Genomic DNA, 22,213 nt, shown 5'->3' on the forward strand with positions numbered 1-22,213 from the left:
TAAAGATCTAAATATTAAAATAGAAACTCTGAACCAGTTGGTACAGAGGTTAGGTAGAACCCTTGAAGACATTGGTGTAGGAAAAGATTTTATGAACAAAATCTCAGTTGCCCTTGAGCTAGCACAAACAATCAACAAATGGGATCTCTTCTTATTAAAAGGCTTCTGCACAGCTAGAGAAACCACCAGCAGTGTGAAGAGACAACCCACAATGTGGGAAAAAATCTTCACCAGCGGTCCCTCAGACAAAGGTCTACTATCTTGAATCTATAAAGAACTTAAAAAGATCAGACCTCCCAAATTTAAAGACCCAATCTGAAAATGGGCATCTGAAATGAACAGACATTTCTCAGACAAAGTAGAAATAGCAAATAAATACATGAAAAAATGTTCAACATCACTGGTCATTTGAGAGATGCAAATGAAAACAATGCTGAGATTCCACCTCACTCCAGAAAGAACGGCTGCTATCATGAAATCAACCAATAACAAATGCTGGTGGGTCTGTGGGGAAAGAGGAACCCTGCTCCACTGCTGGTAGGAGTGCAGACTGGTGCAACCACTGTGGAAATCAGTATGGAGATACCTCAAAGAACTAGGACTGGAAGTCCCATTTGACCCCACTATTCCACTGCTGGGTATCTTCCCCAAAGAATTAGAAGAATCATACCACAGTGATATATGTGCACCCATGTTCATAGCAGCACAGTTTGTAATAGCTAAAACTTGGAAACAGCCCAAATGCCCATCAACTGGAAACTGGATAAAGAAAATGCGGTTTTCTTATAAAATGGAGTACTACTCACCCATAAAAAATGAGAAATTAGAGACATTTATAGTTAAGTGGATGCACATTGAGGCAATATTCTTAAGTGAAATAAATAGGTCACACATGTATAAATACCAAATAGTTTCTCTGGTGTGAAAAACTGAAAGTGTAAATATGGACTAAATGTATAATAGGTAATGTGAAAGAGGAAAAAAAGGGGCAAAGGGGAAGGAAGTGGGAGGGCAAGGGGAAAAGACAGACGTGAATGGGATTAATATGAGAAAATGGAAAAACAGGAACAAAATCTTTGTAAATAGGAATGGAGTGGTTGAAGGGAGGGCTGGGCAAGGGTGAAAAATAAGAACCAAGAGAGATTATGTAAAGGTGCAAATTTCCAATGATGAATGTCATTATATTGTATACCTAAAATGCACCAATGTTTAGAATGAATAATCGATAATGCAAAATAGGAAGAAAAGGTCCAAAGGGGTAGGGGTAGTGGGAGGGGCCGGGAAAAGGAAAGAAAGGAAAGCAAAAATGGTGAGAAATGGAAAAAATGGAAATAAAGTCTTTGTAAATAGGGAAGGGTGGAGGGCGTGAAGGGAGGGCTAGGAATGGGGAAAAAATAAGAACCAAGAAGCATTATGTAAAGGTACAATTCCCAATGAGAAATGTAATTGTGTTGTATACCTACAATGTACCAATAAAAGAATTTAATAAAAAAAATTCTAGCAGCTCTAAGCCACTCATGCTGGTGACTGAAAGAGAATGTATTTGGGAAATTAAGGTGAAACAGAAAATCTTGTTAGTAGGTTTAGCAAGAATCCCCCCAGCCTTGATATCTCCGTTTAGTAACTTTCCATCCATTGACCTCCAACTACTTCTTGGCTGTAAATCCCTACTTGTCCTCATTGTGTTTGAGTTCAGGCCCATCTCTCTCCCCTGTTGATCAAGTTTCTATTGCAGTAGTTTTGAATAAAGTCCTCCATAATGTAAATGATAACATTTTAGCAAATGTCAGAATAATTTTTTCTTTAACAAGGGGCAAGGGACCAAAGCAATGTTTCCAGAAGCTGTCAAGAGCTGTCTCAGAAGAAGGGCCACCCACAGGAACCTAACCCTAAATAAATGGAGCTACCATCAAATGGTGGCCTAGCAAGGGGATCAGGTGGCAGAATAAATACACTGTCTCTTCTCCTGGGCTTTTGTGACAGTCTTAACAATTTCTTGTGTGTGTTTTTGTTTTGCTTTGTTTTTCAGTGCTGGGGTTTGAACCCAGGACCCTACAAATGCTAGGCAAGTGCTCTGCCACTGAGCTATACCCCTAGCCATTTTTTTTCTTGACATTCATAAAGGCCCACCCAAGTTCAAGGAGAGGAGATATACATTCTGTATTAGTCAGGTTTCTGACCAAATAACGTAAAAAGGAAGTAGTTTATTTTAGCTCACAGTTTTGGAGGCCCCTGTCATGATCAATTGGGCCCGAGGCAAGGCAGCACTTCATGGTGGGGGCACATGGCAGAAAAACACACATCTATCATGAGCCAGGGAGCAAAGAGGAAGAGCCTGAGACCTACAACCCCCTTCAAGGGCACGTCCCCATCTTCTAAAAGTGCTACCACCTTCCAATAGCATCATCCTGGGGCCCAAGCCTATAATATATGGGGCTTTAGGTGACATTTAAGATCCAACTGTAGCAGACTATAGTTCTTGATGGGGGAAGGAGAAAACTCTGGATGAGCATGTGTGACTATAAATATTGCAATGGTCATTGTGGGAAAAATACCATACTCTACCCTTGTAAACTATATTATAACTCCATGAGAGACAGAGAGAGGCTACCCTTTTGGCCTTGATGACTTTCCACATCTAAATCTATTTCCTTTCTTCCAACTCCACTGCAGGTGAAAGTGAGACATTTAAACTGGAGTCATGACCATTCCAAATACTGGAAGGTCAAGCTGTTTATATAATGGTTATCTTGAGGAGGAGAGATCCTGTTTTTCGCTAGGGTAAATTTCTCCAGTGGTTCCATACTGATGCTCTTATCACCCCAGTGAGGCAGATGGTAAGACAGTAAATACAAATCCAAAAAATAAAATTAAATTGAAAACTTTCCTGGTGCCAAGAAGGAAAGAGATCGTCTCCTCTCTCTTTTCTTTCAGTATTGCTTCAGAAAGACTTTCTCTGTCTTTTCTTAAAAGTGAAACAAGCTCCTCTTGGCAGTTTTTCATCCAAGAATATCTTTTTGGGGGTCTTGGAACCACCTCATTGAAATGTGAGGTCAGGGAGGAAGGTGCCCTGGCTCCCTGCCTCTGTTGGAGTTTAGCCTAGGTGCTTGGCTCTTGGTTTCATGGAACTTTCTTCTCATGCAAAAGACAAAAATTTTCTTTTTCCTTTGGATGAAGACAATGTGTGTGTGTGTGTATCCTTCCAGCCATATAAAAGGGTAAGATTTCTATTTGTTTTTGCAGTATCTTCTGTAGACAATAAGTGATGTGCATGCAGCCTGGCTTGAGGCTTGTTTCATTATAAAATGGTCTCACTCTTCATTTTGTGCAGAGGATTCACCAGGTTGACCAGACATCTCTTATTATTATTTTTTCCAATAATAATAAATGCTTGTTGGATAACTAACATTCATGCAGTGCGTATTTACTGAGCAGCTACTCTGTTCCGGGTGCTGTGGTAGGATGACAGAGGCTGGGGAAATTGCCTTTGGTAACCTTGGCCCATGTACAAGGCCAAGGTGTTATGACCGTGCTTTCTCCCAGGAGACCCCAGAAGATGACTGTTACTCAAGATTTAAGACACTTGTGTTTTTGATCATGTTTTCTAATAAAACAACCATAATATAGTCTGCAATTTGAGTTTTTAGCCTTAAACCCTATTTTTTTCTTGCATGAAATAGGAAAATAATTAGTCCATGCATTTCTAATCACAAATATCATGTTTTCAGACAGCAATTTCTGAGTAATTAGATGATATATGTTAAACCTCTTGTATCTTTGCTAATAAAAAAACAGAGCAACATAAAAAAAGAGGCTTGTGTCATCACACGTGGGACAAAGCTATTTATTGGCTGACATAAGCAGCTGCAGAATGTATGGTAGCTGATATTGCACATGTGATGAATTCTATGAGAGTAGACAGTAAGAAGAGACAAGTCCAAGCTTGGTCGATTAATGCATCAACTTGAGTCCTATCTGTTACCATGCTTGTGGATGAAATGCATTTAAATATCAACAGTTTTTAAAGGGTCAAATGTGTAGACAAATGTAGGGTTTGCCTGTCCAACCTCCATTCCTTCTTTTGATATAAGAACCTTCCCCTTCCCATTCTCAGATCATGTAGCTTGGGGAAAAAAGCAGCCCCAAGACTGAGCACATGACCAGATGTGGGCGAGGAGGGTCACTGTCTCCTAAACAACTAAGCACAATGACTCAAACAATGCCAGTAAGAGTGACTCTGTCAGGACCCCCAAGTCAGCATTCTGACCCCATCACCTGCAACCTGGCTGAGAATGAAGCCACTTGGACTGGAAGAAACCAAGGGATGGAGGGCAGCGAAACTCTCACATCAGCATTGGCAAGGTGTTACTGAAGCTTCAAAGGAGCCTCACTTCACCTCTCTTATCTCTTCTCGCTTTTCCCCTTCTCTCTTCTCCTTCTTCCCTCTTCACTCATCCTTCTTTCTCCCATTTAAATCATTTGTCATCACTTGTAACTGAAAGAGCCTTGTCTTGCACTGAGGAAGACCTTCCTGAGGAAGTGGTATTTGAGCTGAAAGGACTGTTTTAGAGGTGCAGGAAGTGGTATTTGAGCTGAAAGGACTGGTTTAGAGGTGCAGGAACAAGGATAGCACTGGGGAGAGGGGGAGAAACTGGCTGCCCCTGGGTGTCTGATTCTAAGGTCCTCACCAAACAGCCACACAAGTGCAAAGAACTCCCCGGCCTTCAGGTATGGAATAAATCAAATACAGAGACCTGTTCTCCCTTGACTGTCAGCTTTACCAGGAGCTGAGCTAATGTATTATTGATGAGCCATAAATAATGGGGCAAGAGTGATTTCCAATTCAGTCTTGAATTACAAAGTTGAAAACTGACATTTTAATGAGGTTTTTATGGTCCAGGCTCATTGTTTACTCCCTGGAAATGCGGGCTGGCTTTCTCAGGAAAGCAGATTTTTCTTTACTTTGTAAATAGTCCTCCTCTATTTGTCAGCATCCTTTTGAATATTTATATGAAATATTACAGTGAAAGCAGGTCAAATAAAAGAGATCAAATAAAACCAGACCTGAAAGACAATGTTGCTAGTACTTCCAAGGCTGTGTCTTCACTGGATGACTCAAAGAAAGGTCAGGCACACCCCAAGCTCCCAGAGGACCCCCACCTCCCCACATTGGCCCAAAGAAAAGAATGTTGGCATTCTGGAAGGTGGAGGCAGGAGGACCACAACTTGAGCCCAACCTGAGAACTTAGTGACTTAGCAAGACCCTGTCTTTAAAAAGCCAAAAAACTAAAAAGGGCTGTGGATGTAGCTCAGTCCAAAGTCCTAGGTTCAATCCCCAGTAACACACAAACAGACAGACAGACAGATACACACACACACACACACACACACACACACACACACACACAGGAGGTGGAGAGAAAAAATGTTGGCAATAGTTGGCAATACACAAAACTGGGTTCAAATCCTGACTTAATCATAAATTAACCATGTGACACTGGGCAAGTTACCTGAGTTCTCTAAGCCTCAATTTCCTCATCTAGGGAAAATAATGTCCATCATTTAGCATTTTCTTTTCTTTCTTTCTTTTTTTAAATTTTATTTTGAGACAGGGTCTTGATATGTTTCTTAGAATAGCCTTCAATGAGCCAGATCTTCCTGCTGCAGCCTCTCAAATATCTGGGATTACAGGTGTGCACCACCGTATCCTGCCTGAGGTTGAAAATAATTTCACTGCATTTAAATTATTGGTCCAGAGCCTTATTCCTGCTCCCAGGTCACAGAATTACATCACCCAGGGCCGGGGATTTAGCTCAGTGGTTTTGCCGCCTGCTGCGCAAGCGCAAGGACCCAAGTTCAATCCCCGGTACCAAAAAAAAAAAAAAAAAAGAATTACATCACCCATCTGATGATTCCGTCTCTAAGCTTTCAAGTGTTCCAACTGAAGCCCCAGACATCAGTGAGAAGAAACAAGCCTTCACTGCTGTGTCTTGTCTGAATTCCTATCCCTTCTCTGGGTTAGAACAAGAGGAAATGAATGTACTTGTTTTAAATCACTAAATTTGGAAGTAACTTTTTATACAGCAATAAATAATAAATACAATATTGTGGGCCAGGGATTTAGCTCAGTGGCACCACACCTGCCTCACAAGAGCAAGGTCCTGAGTTTGATCGCCAGTACCAAAAATAAATAAATCATAATTTTTAAATTCTTCAAGGCAAAACTTCTAACCGTACAATCAAAATGACAAGTTGGGAAAAAATTGCAACAGTTACTACAGAACAAAAGATGATTGTCTTTAATATGTAAAGGGCACCAACAATTCCATAACAGAAAGACTAGGAATCAAAGGAAAGCATCAGTAAAACATAAGTACTCACAGAAGAAAAAAATATAAATGTCTTCTAAATATGAAAACATGCTCACCTTTACTCATTTGAGAAAGGAAAAATGAAAACTACTACTGTAATACTATTTTTTACTTATCAGATCAGCAAAAATATAAAAATTTTATACTTAGTCCTGATACTATAAGAAAACAAATGGTCTCAAACATGACAGGTAGGAGTAGGAATAAATGCAATACCCATGGAGAGTAGTAATTTGGCAACAGCTAACACTATTACAAATTCAAAGACCCTGTGACCACAGCACTTACACTTTGGGGACTTTTCTTACAGATACACTGGCATGTAAATGAGTGGACACATGCATAATCTTGTAGAAATTGTGTGCCCAATTATATAATTAACAGCACTGTTTATAGCAGCACAAGATCAGAAACAACCTAAATATTCAACAATAGAAAATGTGCAAATAAATTATTGAATATTATATAGTCATAAAAAAGAATAACGAGGTACTTTATACACAGATGTGGAATGATCATACAGATAGATTTTTAAGTGAAAAAGTAAAAAGAGCAAGCTATTTAGTCTCTAAACAAAGGATAAAGTTTTTACAAATACAAGCATGCTTTACATGTTCCTAAAAGATAAATATGGAGCATGAGTTATCCCTGGGAAAGGAAATTTGATAGCTAAGAAATAGAGATGGGGAATTGGTTTTTTGTTTTTTGTACCGGGGATCGAACTCGGGTCCTTGTGCTTGCACAGCAGGCAGCGAAACCACTGAGCTAAATCCCTGGCCCAAATCCCTGGCCCAAACTTTTTTTTTTTTTTTTTTGGTACTGGGGATAAAACTCGGGTCCTTCCACTTTTGAGGCAGGCGCCGGAACCACTGAGCTAAATCCCCAGCCCCGAGATAGGGAGATTTTTTAAAACTTTTTGAATTATATGAATATATTCCCCAATTTCCAACAATATATATGATTTAAACTTTATTTACTTATTCGTTTATTTATTTTTCTATGACACTGAAGACCAAACCTGGGCCTTGTAGATTCTAGGCAAGCACTCTTACCACTGAGCTACCGCCCCTATGATTTAAATTTTGGAAATCACTTGGTGTAACGCATTAAGGTCTCAATTCTACAACTATTTTTGAGGTTCTATCATGTGCGATCAGTGTGCAAGGGGAGGAGTACACAATGGTGTAGAGAGAAAGCCTTCCCCAGAGGCCTCCCAGAAGCTTTTCCCTCATATCACTATGACCAGAATTGGATTATATACCCAGCCCTGAATCAATCCTGGTAAAGTGCAGGAGGGGGATAGAAAGTCCATGATTAGCCTAGATTAATTAGGATAGTCTGCTAGAACTGGGGAGCTGGGCAGAAAACTGAGCAAAATTGGGGTTCTATACAAAAGAAAGCAGAATAGGTAACCAACACCGTACACATATTAAGACATGCAATTTGGTTAACTGCTTATATAGAAACCTATATATTATCTATATACAATAGTAAATAACTTTTCCTAAGAAAATATTAAGTACAGATTTTAAAATGTTACTCAATACTCATTAAAAATTGTATGGAAACAAACATCTTATGATTTGAGCTGGATGGAAAGATCTGAGACTATGGGAAACATGGTACTTATTCTCTTGAAATCTGCAATCTTGTTGGAGCAACAAAACAGAGAGAACTAAACCTATTAGATAAGCAAATGAAAATTTTCACTCTCTTGGCCAACAGTTACTGAGTAATAATGAGCAAAGAACTGTGTTAAGGGTTATGGGAGACCCAAAGATTTTATAGGGCCCTCCCACTAAGAATTCTGTGACATAAGATACAAACACAAATAATTATAGGTGCAGCATATAAAGAGATAAAGATGGTGGAACAAAAGTTTTGAAAGCCCATAGGAAGAAGAGTCCTTCTGGCCTAGGGGATTATGAGGCCGTAGAATGTTAATCTTATCTAGTGTTAGCATTGAAAGATGGACATATTTTTAATAAGTAATAATGGTGATGGGAGGGAGGGATTGGAGAATAAAAAGATGAAAAACATGAACATTCTCAGTTGGGAGAGAGATACATCCAGCCTAATGAGTAACAATGTAGAAAGCGGGTAGCCTCATTGGATGCCTAGTATGATCTCTTAACGATAGAAAGCCATAAAAAATATCAAGCCATACAAAGAAAGGAGACAAAAACAGCTCCTAAGAACATGGAAATCTTAGCCAACTATGTAAAGAAAAATGTCCATGGATGAGGAGAGTAGGATGAACGAGGCAGATGATCAGAGGAGTGGGGAGGGGTTTCATACTGATAATCCCTAAATAGCAATATCAAGGACAGAAACAATTTGCAACAACAAAAAAAGATATGGAGGACGACTTGTTGATTAAAAGAGACAAGATATATCAATCTATCCCAATGTGTGATTTTACTGTATTTGAATTCTGATTCAAACTGGCAAACACTGGGGGAGGGGGGTTATGACATTTATGAGACAACTGGGTAAAATATATTTGGATATACGAAATTATTGTAATTTTAAGGTTTTATTTTTTAAAAAGAATCCGTATCTTTTGGAGGCATATTCTGAAATATTTATAGATTAAGTGATATATGGGGGGGGGTTCAAAATAATACAGAGTGAGGGAAAGGTCGGGATGAAACAAGATTGGCCATGATATGATCATGCTTGCAGAGGTTCGTCATACCACGCTGCCTACCTGAAACAAACTGTATCAGAGTCCGGCGTTCAGACTTTGGGAGAAGCTCCACCCACTGCGCTTCAGAGGCCCCGCCCCATCTGGCCTCCTATCCCGTATCCGCTCCCCCAAGTTGTCTATTAATGGTGTCTCTGCACTTTCTCTTTTCCCCCGGGAATCCATTACCCTCTCATATCATAAGCTGCGCTCTCTATTCTTCCCAAGTCTCCGTAGACTGCTTCGAGCCCTTAGACGTTATCCACGGCCTTTAGCCCTCCAGCCGCTGCCACCCAGCTCCCCCCACGTCCTGGGGGCGTTTGGTTGCGTCCAGCCGCCCACCCTAGGAGCGCGTCCGCGTCGTCATGGCGACGCTCGGAGCGGGTGCCGGCGCTAGCCGATTCCTGCCTGGGAGCTTCCTGCAGTGTGAGCGACTTTACCGGTGGCCCAGAGGCGGCCAAGCGACACCGAAGCTGCGGGAGCCCCGGACAAGTTCAGCCAAAAGTCGTTCTGGACCCGGGTAGGAGCAGAGATCGGGCCCAAAGAGTTTAAAAGAGAACTGGGGCGGTGCGTAGGTCGCAGAGGAGAGGAGGCCTGTGGCCAGGCTGTCAGAGGCTTCTGGTTAGAGGAGAGGGCCAGGCAACTAAAGTTGGGGGACAGTGGCCATAGGCAAGCTGCGTGAACACCGTTTAGTTCTTGTACCTGCCTGAAGTTCAGGCCAGGATTTTGAGGGACCGACCATGAGATGGAAGAGGAACTGGCGGTAAACAAGACAGCCTTCCGGGATGCTTGTGAGGGATGATAGCTAGTGAGAGGAAATGGAGGGGAACTGACAGAAAAACTGCTTTCTCAAAGTGATAATTAAGCACCTTCTTCAGTGTATTCACAGTGTTTTGCTTGATGCTGTATTTTGTTGGGACTCTAAAGCTATGGATCTTTTCAAACAAAGATTCACACACATGGTTTTACATTCAGTTTCAGTTTCGGGGCCTTCACAGAAGCAGCCCCCTGGCCCGAACAAAAGCCCCAATTTAAGGGTCTTAGTTATGGAAGATAGAAGGAAATGTAGGATCTGTAAAGTGCAATTACAAGGCAATCAGTTAGCTAAAGAATGCTAAAGGGTGTTGGGTCAGTGTGGACTTCATGAGAAAAGAGGAATTTCAAGTATGTCGAGAGAAGGCAATTCTCACAGAGGGTACAGCGACCTAGACTGAGACCCATAGAGATCCTAAGAATGTCCCCAGCTCTCTACATCTGGCTGACCATTGACTTCACTATCTTATCACCTCCTAATAGTAATGAGGACCTGGAAAGCAACTTACAAATGCCAGTGCCCCGAAAACAGTTAATCCAAGTGTTGAAGAGATCCATAGCCACATACCCCTAAGAAACTGATTTGGAGAAATCTCAGAAAGAAGTGTCCTTTAACTGTTCACCTCAACATTTTCCAAATGTATTTCACTGTGAGAACCTTCGTGTGCCCACAAAGTATCTCATGAGAACATTTTGGGAAAAGCACTTGAGGACCATGAAGGGTTTGGAGCAGTGGCACCACATTGAATTACGATGTGTGATGTAAGAAGATTAATGGAACAGCTGTGTGTGGAAATGGAGTAGCTAACAGAAAGGAGGTAGGGAGGACCTGAACCACACTAAACCACACAGTGACAAGAGGTACATTTGTCAGAATTGAGGGGGGAAAAGCGCACAGGGATGAGTATACTGCTGCTCTTTTCTCCGCAGGAAATGACCTTTGGCTCTAGAAGGAAGACTCATTTTCTTGATAAAATGGCAGCAGTGAAAACTCCCAGCTTAGAACTAAAGAATGTGGAAGAACCCTTCAATAACGAAACGCCCCTCCTTTTGAAGAGCCTAGTGGAGGAGCCCAAGAAAAGAGAAGTGCCTAATCACCTCCTCGAATCAAGTAGGTGGCTGGGAAAAGATGTGCTTGACAGCTCACATCTTCCCAGGGATCCAAAGTCCAAAAAGCCTAATTTTGGTGCTGATTTATCTATATTGTTTTATAGGCTCATAATAGTTTGAGTTTTTTTTTTTACACTATTAACAATAGTTCTGTTTACATCTAGCCACTTGAATGGTAGATGTTTATGGTGTAAATTACTTGCCAAGTTCTGTATCTCTCCTATCTACCTCTGCTGCCTGTTTCTCACCCTCATTGGTCACAGGGACTATTAACAGTACTTCCTTTCTGGCCATACTCTTCTCTTGTCTGTTTTCTTTAGTTCCACTTGTGTAGGAAATAAAGTTGTATGATCTGAACTTCACCATCCAGTGCCATCCCCAGCTCATCCCACTCTCCAGCCACAACAAGTTACCCTGCTGCTTCAGACCACCAGCATTTTACACCTTGCTGCCTTTTCCTACACTATTGCTGAGCCACAAAACCCTGGAATATCCTATACAAGGTGTAATAAAAAATACAGTGAGTATTTGAATTTAAAAATGTATTATAGTAAAAGGTAAATGGCCGTTAATCATCCTCAAAATACTCCCCCTTATTTCAAACACACTTGTTCCATCATTCTTTGTTTAGTAGTTTTGGAAATCCCCTTTCTTGCCTTTACAAGGTGTAATAAAAAAAAATATAGTGAATGCAGCTGCCAAGTACCATCCAACAGAAAGGCAGGCTCATAAAACATTGCAGTGTGTCCGCATCCACCTTATTCACCACATCTGGCACTGTGCAACTTCTGACTCTTCCCCAAAGCCAAAATGACCATGAAACGTAAACATTTGAATTAATTCAGAGTATTGAGGCAGCCATGCAATGCAACTAAAGACATTCAAGAAGGAGGACTTCCAGAACTGCTTCAGAAAATGGTAAAAATGATGGCATAAGTGTGTTCAAAGTGAGGGTGAGTATTTTGAAGGAGATTAATGGCAGTGTATCTTTTATTATAATAAATGTTTAAATTCAAACATCTTGTATTTTTTGTCACTCTGTAGTTATTATGGAAAAAGCAAATCATCTTCCCTGCATTACTCTCATTTTAATCCCTCATTTAACCCACAACAACCTCATGAAATACATTCTTTTTCTGTTTTACTGTTGAGGAACCTGAGACTCAGTGAGGTCTGTAATTTTCCTGAGATGGCACTGTAAGACCGAGGGCCTTACCAAACGCTCCGAGGAGCTGACTATAGTGAAGCACACCCAGGAATCCCAGTGGTGCCCTCAGAATGTAAGACCGAGAGCCTTACCAAATGCTCTGAGGAGCTGACTAGTGAAGCACACCCAGGAATCCCAGCGGTGCCTTCAGAATGTAAGACCAGGAGCCTTACCAAACGCTCCAAGGAGCTGACTACAGCAAAAAACACCCGGGAAGGAACACACCTGACAAGTTGGGAAACAGACCTTTATTAGTCTGGCCAGACGGCACTCCCAAAGCAAAATAGCTTAGAGAGGCAACTGGCTCAGAATCCGAGGCTGTTTTTATAGGGGGTTGAGGGGGAAGTTAACATATTAAAGAAAAGGGGACAAAGGTTAGTGGTCGACTGTCACATATTGATGGTCAGCAGACATCTGCAGCTTGTTCTAACAATTGTGGTGCCTGGAATATCAGTTCCGGGTAAACAAAGAGTTGAGTAGTTTACTCTGGGACTCTAGGTCTGTTACAGATCCCTATCTAGCATCCCTAGACTATCTGGGACTCTAGGTCTGTTACAGATCCCTATCTAGTGTCCCTAGACTAACAAGCATCTCCATCCATTAACTCACATTTTAATCACAATGGGGCTGGAGAAAAAGGAACAAAGGTTATGCAGTCCCACATTCCCCACTGATTTTTTTTTGGAATTTAAGTAATCTTACGCACAAATGTAGGTATCCATTGTATACAACAACATGACAATAATAAGCATGTACACACAACTATGATGACAAGAAAAAGTTGTTTTAACCATTGTAGGTTGGGCAACCATGAAGTTAACCATTTGAACAAGTCCCCGCCATCCTCATTATATATTTTTTTAACCAGATCTTTTAATTGTTTTACCTTTTTTTCTATCTTTGGACCATTATTGGTAAGATTGAAACAACACATATTTTTTACTCTTTCACAACCTTGGTGGTGAAGGAGCAACAAATAGTCTATTGTTGCTCTATTATCTAAGATTGCCTGTTTCTGTTCCTGTAACTCTTGGTTAACTAATGCCAAGGCTGATGAGGTAGCATTTAACCCTTTGACCACCTTGCAAGCTAATTTTCACACTGCCTTTTCAGCATGGACTCCTATAGAAGGCAGGGCAACAAAAGATGCTATCATGGTTATTACTTCAGCATCTGTTAACAGACCTACATCATCATCACATCCTGGTGCAGTGTAAGGTGACCAACATTTAGTTCTGTTAGGCACAACCAAATCAGTCCTGTCTGGCAACACTACAGCTAGACGACTCAAGCAGCAACGGGTCTTGGTTAAATTTGCTGGAATATAATTAAAGGTTATTCCTTCACAGGTATAAAACCATCCTATGGGCAGGGAGATATGGCAATTATTATACACAATTTTTTGTTTTATGTGGCAGGACATCCCTTTTGACTGTTTTATCCTCAGACACTTGGTTGTACAATTTTCATACATAGCACGTTCAGTTTTGTTTGACATAATTACCTTGGGTGTATATAATTTGACAGCATTTTTAGGTTTATGGCAGGTGTCATGCCCCCAATTATAACTATCCATGTAAGTAAGATTTTTTCCTGGGATGTCCTTAAATAGGGTATAGGGTTGTATTAACTCTAAAGAGGTGCATACCGGAATGAGACAGCTTCCCAGCACATAATAGAAATTTACATCAGCATTTAAGCAGAATTCAGACAAGTTAAGCGAGTTTGCCAATTGAATCCATACATTTTTTGTGTGATCTAGTCCTCTTGGGGGCAATAATGCCAGTGTCCCAGAGAATATCATCATTAAGGTGAAACATCTCCAACCCATTCCAGTCTTAGCTTTTGGTCGCCTGGTTGGCTGATAACCTTCCATTTGTCCTTCTTGATGTCTGTGGGGGGTCCTGCTTTTAGATGGTTGTGATGTATCCAGGCAGAATGTCCAGCCACCTTCACCGCCAAGGGAGTTGACAGGACAGTAGGAACTGGTCCCTTCCAATGAGGTTTCAGGGTCTTGGAATCAAACCTGTGAATAAAAACCAAATCTCCCGGCTTATAGGGTAAAGGTTGTAAAGGGTTTTCATTTGGACTAGTCATTTTCTTTCATAATGTCTCATGTAGCTCTGACTGAAGCTGATGAACTGCCTTTAAGGATTTAAGGAGTCGAAGGTGGGAAAATTTTTCCTTTAATTTTACATCTATTAATGGAATGATTGGGGGAGATCATCCGTAAACAATCTGGAAGGGGGACAGATTGAGGGGAGGTTTGGGAGTGCACCTCATTCGGAGGAGGGCAAAAGGGAGAAGCTCTACCCAATCTAGTTCAGTCTCCAAGCATAATTTAGTCAGAATTTCTTTTAAAGTTCGATTTGTTCTTTCTACCTGTCCTGAACTTTGAGGCCTATAGGCACAGTGTAGATTCCACTTTATTCTAAGGATATTACTAATTAACTTAGATATCTTAACCCTAAAGGCTGGACCATTGTCGGACCCCAGAGCTAAGGGCAAACCAAAACGGGGAACTATTTCTGTCAGGAGCCTTTTAACTGTTACTTCTGCTGTCTCCTTCTTAGTGGGGTATGCTTCTACCCATCCTGAAAATGTATCCACAAAAACTAGCAGGTATTTGTACCCATACATGCCCGGCTTCATTTCAGTAAAGTCTAATTCCCAATGTTCTCCTGGAGTTAGCCCTCTGTGTCGGATCCCAGGGGGCCTGGTTACCCGATTAGCATTTACCTTGAGGCAGGTAAGGCATCGTCTCACCATGTCCTGGGCCTTTTGGGCTAATCCCTGGCTGACGAAATGGGGTCATAAGGCAGCCATCATCCTTTTTTCACCGAGGTGGGTGGACTCATGTAGTTCTCGCAGCAACGTGTCTGCTACAGCAGCTGGGAGCACCACCTTTCCCTCCTTAGTTGTCCACCACCCATGTCTTCCTCGAGTCCAGTGTCTCCTGTTCATTTCCATTATCTCTTTGTCTGTATATTCAGGTTTTTCTGGGAGCACTGGTGTGGGAAGCAGAACCATTTGCTTCCCCACTGATTTTTGGGTGGCTTGTCTGGCTGCCTGATCAGCAGCATTATTACCAATCACCTCGGGGCTTGACCCCTTTTGGTGCCCACAGCAATGGATGATGGCAACCTCTCAGGGCAACCAGATGGCTTGTAATAGTGGCAATATCTCAGTCTTATTTTTAATTTCCTTCCCTTCAGAGGTTAGCAGCCCTCTGTTCTGATAAATCTCCCCATGTACATGGGCGGTGGCAAGGGCATAACGGCTATCAGTGAATATATTTATCCTTTTTCCTTTTCCCAATTCCAGAGCCTTAGTTAAAGCAATCAGCTCAGCCCTCTGTGCTGAAGTCCCTTGAGGTAGCCCCTGCTCCCATTCCACCTGTTGGTCCTGGTTGACCACCGCCGCTCCAGCATACCGCACACCATCACGAACGAAACTGCATCCATCAGTATAGAATGTTATCTCTGCGTGGGGGAGGGCCTGGTCCGTCAAGTCCGGAGTCCTCCCCTCGAGTTTTTAAGAGTCTCGAGGCCATCAAGGATGGGCATTTGTTCATCAGATTCTGGGAGTAGAGTAGCCGGATTGAGGCCAGCAGTGGTGGCAAACTTAATGCGTGGCTGTCCTAATAAGAGTCCTTGATATTGTAACAGTCTGGCATTAGACAGCCATTTGCTGGGTGAGCTATTTAACAAGGGCTCAATGGCATGGGGAGTGATCAAAGTTAAATCCTGTCCAAAGGTCAATTTGTCAGCCTCTCGGGTTAAAGCAGCTGCTGCTGCTATTGTCCTCAAACAATTAGGCCACCCTCGGGCCACTGGGTCGAGCTTTTTGGAGAGGTATGCTACAGGCTGCTTCCATGGCCCCAAAAGCTGAGTAATTACTCCCTTAGCCACCCCATTTTTCTCTGTCACATACAAGGTAAAGGGTTTGTTTAAGTCTGGCAGTGCCAGGGCTGGTGCCGATGCAAGTGCAGTCTTAAGCAATTGAAATGCCTACTGGCAAGCCTCAGTCCATTCGAGGGGTGTATTTCCTCCCACAGTGGCCTCATGCAGGGGTTTGGCAATCTCAGCAAAGCCAGGAATCCAAATCCTGCAGTAGCCAACCACCCCTAGGAACTTTCGCACCTGTTTCTTTGAGCCTGGCTTTGGAATCTGGAGAATTGCAGATACTCTCAATTCTTCCAGCCTCCTCTTTCCCTTTTCAAGAATATAGCTCAAGTAGGTTACCTTGGCCTGGCAGAGTTGAGCTTTCTTCCAGGACACCCGATATCCCAGTTCCTGGAGGGCTTTCAGGAGGCCCTTGGTGGCTGCAATGCATTCCTTATCGTTTGAAGTCGCCACCAGGAGGTCATCAACATACTGAAGAATAGTCACCTGGGGAAACATTTTTCTTACCTCTTGCAGATCTTTGCTGAGAGCTTCCCCGAACAGAGTGGGGGAGTTTTTGAATTCCTGCAGCAGCCGGGTCCATGTCAGCTGTCCAGCTGTTCTGGTGTCTGGGTCAGTCCATTCAAAGGCAAAGAGGGGCTGGCTCACAGGTGCTAGAGGCAGGCTGAAAAATGCATCTTTAAGGTCTAATACTGAGTACCACACATGACCGGGAGGGATGAGACTCAACAGAGTATAGGGGTTTGGCACTGTTGGGTGAATGGTCTCCACCCAGCTGTTTACTTCCCGCAAATCCTGTACCGGTCTGAAGTCCGAGGTGCCAGGCTTCCTCACAGGAAGCAGGGGTGTATTCCAGGCTGACTGGCAAGGGACGAGTATGCCGGCTTTCTGGAGTTGGTGGATGTGTTTGGATATCCCTACCTTGGCCTCCAGCCGAAGGGGGTACTGCCGCACACGGGTGGGGGTGGCAGAGGCTAACAGCTGAATGACCACTGGGGCATGGTGTTTGGCCAATCTGGGTGAATTGGTTTCAGCCCATACTAGGGGAAACTTTTTCTGAAGGTAGTCCCATTTTTGTTCAGGAGGTTCTGCGCCCTCCTTTAGCAGCTTAAATTCATCTTCAAGAGGAACTGTTACCATAACGGCAGAGGGTGGCTTGAGTTCGAGAGTCCCTCCTTCAGGCTCAAAGGAAATAACAGCCCCCAATTTCCGTAGTAGATCTCTTCCCAACAGTGGGTATGGGCACTCTGGGATAACTAAGAAGGAATGAGTAACAGTGCCCTTTCCCAGATTTACAGTTCATTTAGTGGTCCAAGGGTAAGAGGCCGACTGTCCTGTGGCCCCGGTAATGGAGGACTTTAGGGAAGAAAGGGTTCCAAGGGGGGTCTTTAGGACAGAATGGGCCACGCCAGTATCCACAAGGAATTGGACATCTGTTCCCCCTATTTCCAAAGTCACCATAGGCTCATTAGGGTCAAGTGGCCATGAGCCTCGGCCCCGTCAATCTTCGTCTACCAAGAGAACTCCATCTCCTTTTTTCTTAGTCTCCTTCTCTCTCTTTCTTTTTAACTTTTCACAATCCCTCTTGTAATGGCCCTTTTCTTTGCAATATGCACATTGATCTTTTTCTAACAAGGGCCATACTTTACTTTTATCCTCTTTTTTATTTTCTCTGTATTCCTTTTGGATAAAACCTCCATCTGTCAAGGCTGCAATGTTCACCCTTCCTATCTTTTTAGCCATTCTATCCTCAAAATGATCCCTATTGTTAAACACCTTCATTGTCACACTCATCAACTTTTCCCTATTCTCTCCCTCAAATCCTTCCATCTGCTGCAGTTTCTTTCTAATATCTGGGGCCAACTGAGTAACAAAAGCCAAATTAATTGCCTGCCGATTTGCAGAGGCATCTGGGTCAATTGGAGTATACATACAATATGTTTCCAACAGACCCTCCAGAAAGGCAGAAGGGGATTCCTCAGGTCCTTGAAGGACTTCACTTACCTTGCTCAAGCTGGTAGGCTTTCGAGCGGCTCCCCTCAGGCCGGCTAGGAGATGCTGACGGTAGTTTTGGAGAGCTTCTCTCCCGCCCGAGGAATTAGCTTGCCACGGGAGATGGGTGGACGGAAGTTGTGCCTCAAGACGGGCCCGCTGTTGCTCATCGAGGGGGCCCTCTGTTCCCCCTAACACCGATTTTATGGCTTGCCCTCGGATCCTTTCTCTTTCCTCGGAGGTAAAAAGAGCTTGCAGAAGTTGTTGACAATCATCCCAGGTTGGGTCATGTGTATGAAAAACAGATTCTAGGAGGGAGATCAAAGCCTGGAGTTTTTCTGAAAAAGGGGGATTTTGGTGTTTTCAATTATACAGATCACTGGTAGAGAAAGGGATATAGACATAATGACCCTGTTCTACTTCCCTAAGAGGCAGAAGAGGAACTGAACTAGTCTCTTCAGTGAGAGCTCCACTGGGACTATAAGGGGCCCCTGTTCACGTGTGGGAGGGGGAGGTTATAGAATCTGGAGATTTTCCTTCTTCGGGAAGAGGAGGGGAGAGAGAGTTTTGAGCTCTGGGCCTGGCTTTATCAGAGGAGGAGGATGGCTCCACATAGGGTGGAGGTCTTATAACAAGATCTAAGGGGTCAGGATCTTGTGAGAGCACCGGCTTGGGAGCCTGGGTTTTGGCCTCTTGGGGTTCCCTTGGGGCCATAACCAGAATGCGAGAGTTTGTTCGCAGGGAACAATGCTGCAACCATGCCGGAGGCTCTTGACAAGCCTGAACCCAGATATTTATATATGGAAACTGATCAGGATGGCTAGGGTGCCCGGTGACCCTTTTCCATACCGCCCTGCAGAGACCTGGGTCAAAAGAGCCCTCAGCTGGCCATCCAACTCCAAAGGCTGGCCATTCCAATTGACACAGGGAGTGAAGTTTTCGGCAAGAAGATTTAACCCTATATTCATTCCCCTGTTCGGGGGAAAAAGCCAATTTAAAATTAGTGAGAAAACAATCCAATGGGGTATTTCTGGAGCAGGATCCTCCCATCTCTGTCCTGATGGTTTGGAAAGAAATACAAAATTAAACACACAACGGACAGGACACTAACGTACAAATGTCAAGACAAATAGGCGCCACAACAAAAGCAAAACTAAACCTTCCCTTGTTCCTCGTCAGGAACCTTGGGGTCAGGGGAGGCTTACCGGCCCATCAGCCACCTCACTCCTGACAACAAACGGTTGCAACCGGCCAAAACTTACCTCCGGAGGTTTTCTGAGGTCTGTGCCTGAGTCTCCTGCTGGATCCCGCCACAGAGTCTCGGCTGAACCAGGGTTCCTTACCCAGGGATCTCGCTGGAGCCTCCAAAATGCAAGACCGAGGGCCTTACCAAACACTCCGAGGAGCTGACTATAGTGAAGCACACCCAGGAATCCCAGTGGTGCCTTCAGAATGTAAGACCAGGAGCCTTACCAAACGCTCCAAGGAGCTGACTACAGCAAAAAACACCCAGGAAGGAACACACCGGACAAGTTGGGAAACAGACCTTTATTAGTCTGGCCAGACGGCACTCCCAAAGCAAAATAGCTTAGAGAGGCAACTGGCTCAGAATCCGAGGCTGTTTTTATAGGGGGTTGAGGGGAAGTTAACATATTAAAGAAAAGGGGACAAAGGTTAGTGGTCGACTGTCACATATTGATGGTCAGCAGACATCTGCAGCTTGTTCTAACAATTGTGGTGCCTGGAATATCAGTTCCAGGTAAACAAAGAGTTGAGTAGTTTACTCTGGGACTCTAGGTCTGTTACAGATCCCTATCTAGCATCCCTAGACTATCTGGGACTCTAGGTCTGTTACAGATCCCTATCTAGCGTCCCTAGACTAACAAGCATCTCCATCCATTAACTCACATTTTAATCACAATGGGGCTGGAGAAAAAGGAACAAAGGTTATGCAGTCCCACAGCACACCTCAGCTGGTGCCCATCTGGCAGAGCTCCACGTCTAGCTCTTTGTCACCATGCATGATTGCCCTACTCATCCTTCAAGGCCAAGCTTAAATATTAGCAATGTAGTATGTGGTGTGACTCTTCTGTCACTGTAGAACTTGTCAAGTGCAAATTGGCATACTTCGTAGCTGCGTGTTAGCAGAAAAATGCTATTTTTACATCTACTTTGTGGCCCTAAAAAATATTTCAAAATTTAAAAAATGCTGAATGATGATAATTTCAGCACTTACAAATGACCAAGTAATAAGCAGCAGAAATCACTAGTCCCCCTAAAATGCCATCATCACCCCACTCCAGGCCTTCATTTTTTGTCCCAAAGCTGATGATGGTGACAAGACTCTAGGAAGAAAGTGGTACCAAACAGTTCCCAGACACTTCAGATTATCCCAGGACTGAGGAGGGGAAAGGGATGGGATGTGGGTGTCTGCCTGTGCCAATGCCACAAGGTGGTTATTTATATCATTTATCTGAGTTTGGTTTTTGACAACTAGCTGTGAGCTAGTTTCTTAACTTTGTTAAACCTCAGATCCCTCCTCTTCACTGTGGAAATAAAAACTCATAGGATTGGAGCGAGGATTATAAACAAATACATGAGAGCCCTGCCTGACACAAAGCAGGGAAGGAAAGAAAAGGGTCATGCAGTGGGGTCTCAGTGCCTTCTTCACATGCCTCTGCTCCAGCCAACATAAAAAGCTCAGAAAAGTTTTATAGGTCTGAATACCTCTATGAGCTCAGTTGTCTTAACCTTGTCCTTACAACTTAAAAAAAGTCATTGACATTACAACTAAGGTAATTCAAGGCTTTAATGTCTACAGCAATACTCAGAGCATTAAGATTATTTTGCACCATGTTGTAATGCTATCCAGAGGAAGTCAAGTAATAAAAGTTAAATGCACAGTAATAAAATTAAACACTTAATGTTTGGATTCTTTGAACTGTGTATTCATCACATAATAAGTAATATCAGTGTTAGATCAAAGATAGGGCATGTGGTTTTTACAAGTTGATGTTTCGTAAGATGTGTATAATGTGTGAGGAGCAAATTATTTTAGTAGGTAATAAACATGATATGAATTTGCACTGTAATGGGAGCATCTCCCAAATGATGCTTAAAAATGGAGAGGAAGGTGTTCACTTTATTTGGAAACAGATAATAAATCTTGTTGACGGCTGTATCTAGTGTCTAAAACTTTTGTGTGCTTAAAATGTCCTAAATTAAAGAGAGCCCATGTTAATAAGATCTTCTTTAATTTAATATTTCCTGCAATGTCTCAAAATGTACTTATCTGCCTTGTTTTTATAGAGATTTATGCCAAGCTTCTGAATAATAAGGCAATACAGGCAAGACCTGGCATAGTGCATTTTGGAGGTTATCAAATAGAAAAACAGCACCAACAAATTCTGGTAGGTACTTTTTAAGAGCTATAATTAGTTATAATAATGAAATTACATGAATGTTCTGTATTTATGTTATTTATTTAACTAAAGAGCAGCACAATCAGCTGAAGTGCTGGGCCTGAAAAGTAGTTCCATGATGATGAATTTTAAAGATGCATCAGTATCCTCAAAAAATTACTTCCTCTCCACCAGAGGTGCCTCCCTGCACTCTTTTTCAAATAGGGAAGGGCCAGGGATTTAGGTCAGTGGTGCCACCACCTGCCTCGCAAGTGCAAGCTCCTGAGTTCAATCCCCGGTACCAAAAAACAAAACAAAACAATCAAATAGGGAAAGGGATATATCTTTCCTATGAGTTCCCACCCAGCATCCCATTTAAGGTTTGGGGTCAGATGCCTATGCCTAAATCAGCCACCTGGCCAGCAAGGATTTGTTGAAGTCTAGAGAGGGAGAAGTCAGCCCTACTGAACAGGCTGCAGAAGAGGCAGGTGAAAGGCTGGACATAAAATAGCCAGGGCCCACAGTGACTGAGATTGTGCTATAGACCCACAAGGGACACCGGTCCTCCTGGGTCCCCTTCATTGACCTGGACGTTGCCCAGAGTGGGCTCTGTGTAACTCCAGGGTCTCCCCTGTACAAACCTATGTAAAACTGTACCGAAACATTTAGGTGCCATGATCCCCTAAAGTCACACTGGACAGGATATCTCATAACTGCTCCACACAGGG

At 42.9% G+C, this 22,213-nt stretch overlaps 2 protein-coding genes across 3 annotated transcripts in view; one reads left to right on the forward strand and one right to left on the reverse strand.

Moving 5' to 3' along the window:
* The window catches only part of Sctr (secretin receptor), a 90,677-nt gene extending 81,486 nt beyond the window's left edge, over window positions 1-9,191 (reverse strand). The window contains exon 1 of the mRNA XM_087198049.1: window positions 9,082-9,191. The gene's annotated coding sequence lies outside the window, so the exon portion shown is untranslated. The remainder of the gene's footprint in view (window positions 1-9,081) is intronic.
* Window positions 9,192-9,409: 218 nt separating this feature from the next.
* Cfap221 (cilia and flagella associated protein 221) overlaps window positions 9,410-22,213 on the forward strand; it is a 159,260-nt gene continuing 146,456 nt past the window's right edge. For both annotated transcript variants that reach the window (XM_087198033.1, XM_087198036.1), the window contains exons 1-3: window positions 9,410-9,577; window positions 10,801-10,981; window positions 21,394-21,494. In XM_087198033.1, the coding sequence (XP_087054159.1) occupies window positions 10,804-10,981; window positions 21,394-21,494 (279 nt within the window). In that variant the 5' untranslated portion in view covers window positions 9,410-9,577; window positions 10,801-10,803. The remainder of the gene's footprint in view (window positions 9,578-10,800; window positions 10,982-21,393; window positions 21,495-22,213) is intronic.

This window comes from Heterocephalus glaber, unplaced genomic scaffold (assembly GCF_053883595.1).
Source record: "Heterocephalus glaber isolate CG9 unplaced genomic scaffold, H.glaber_assembly_v1.0 deba00000347, whole genome shotgun sequence".
Lineage (NCBI taxonomy): Eukaryota > Metazoa > Chordata > Mammalia > Rodentia > Bathyergidae > Heterocephalus > Heterocephalus glaber.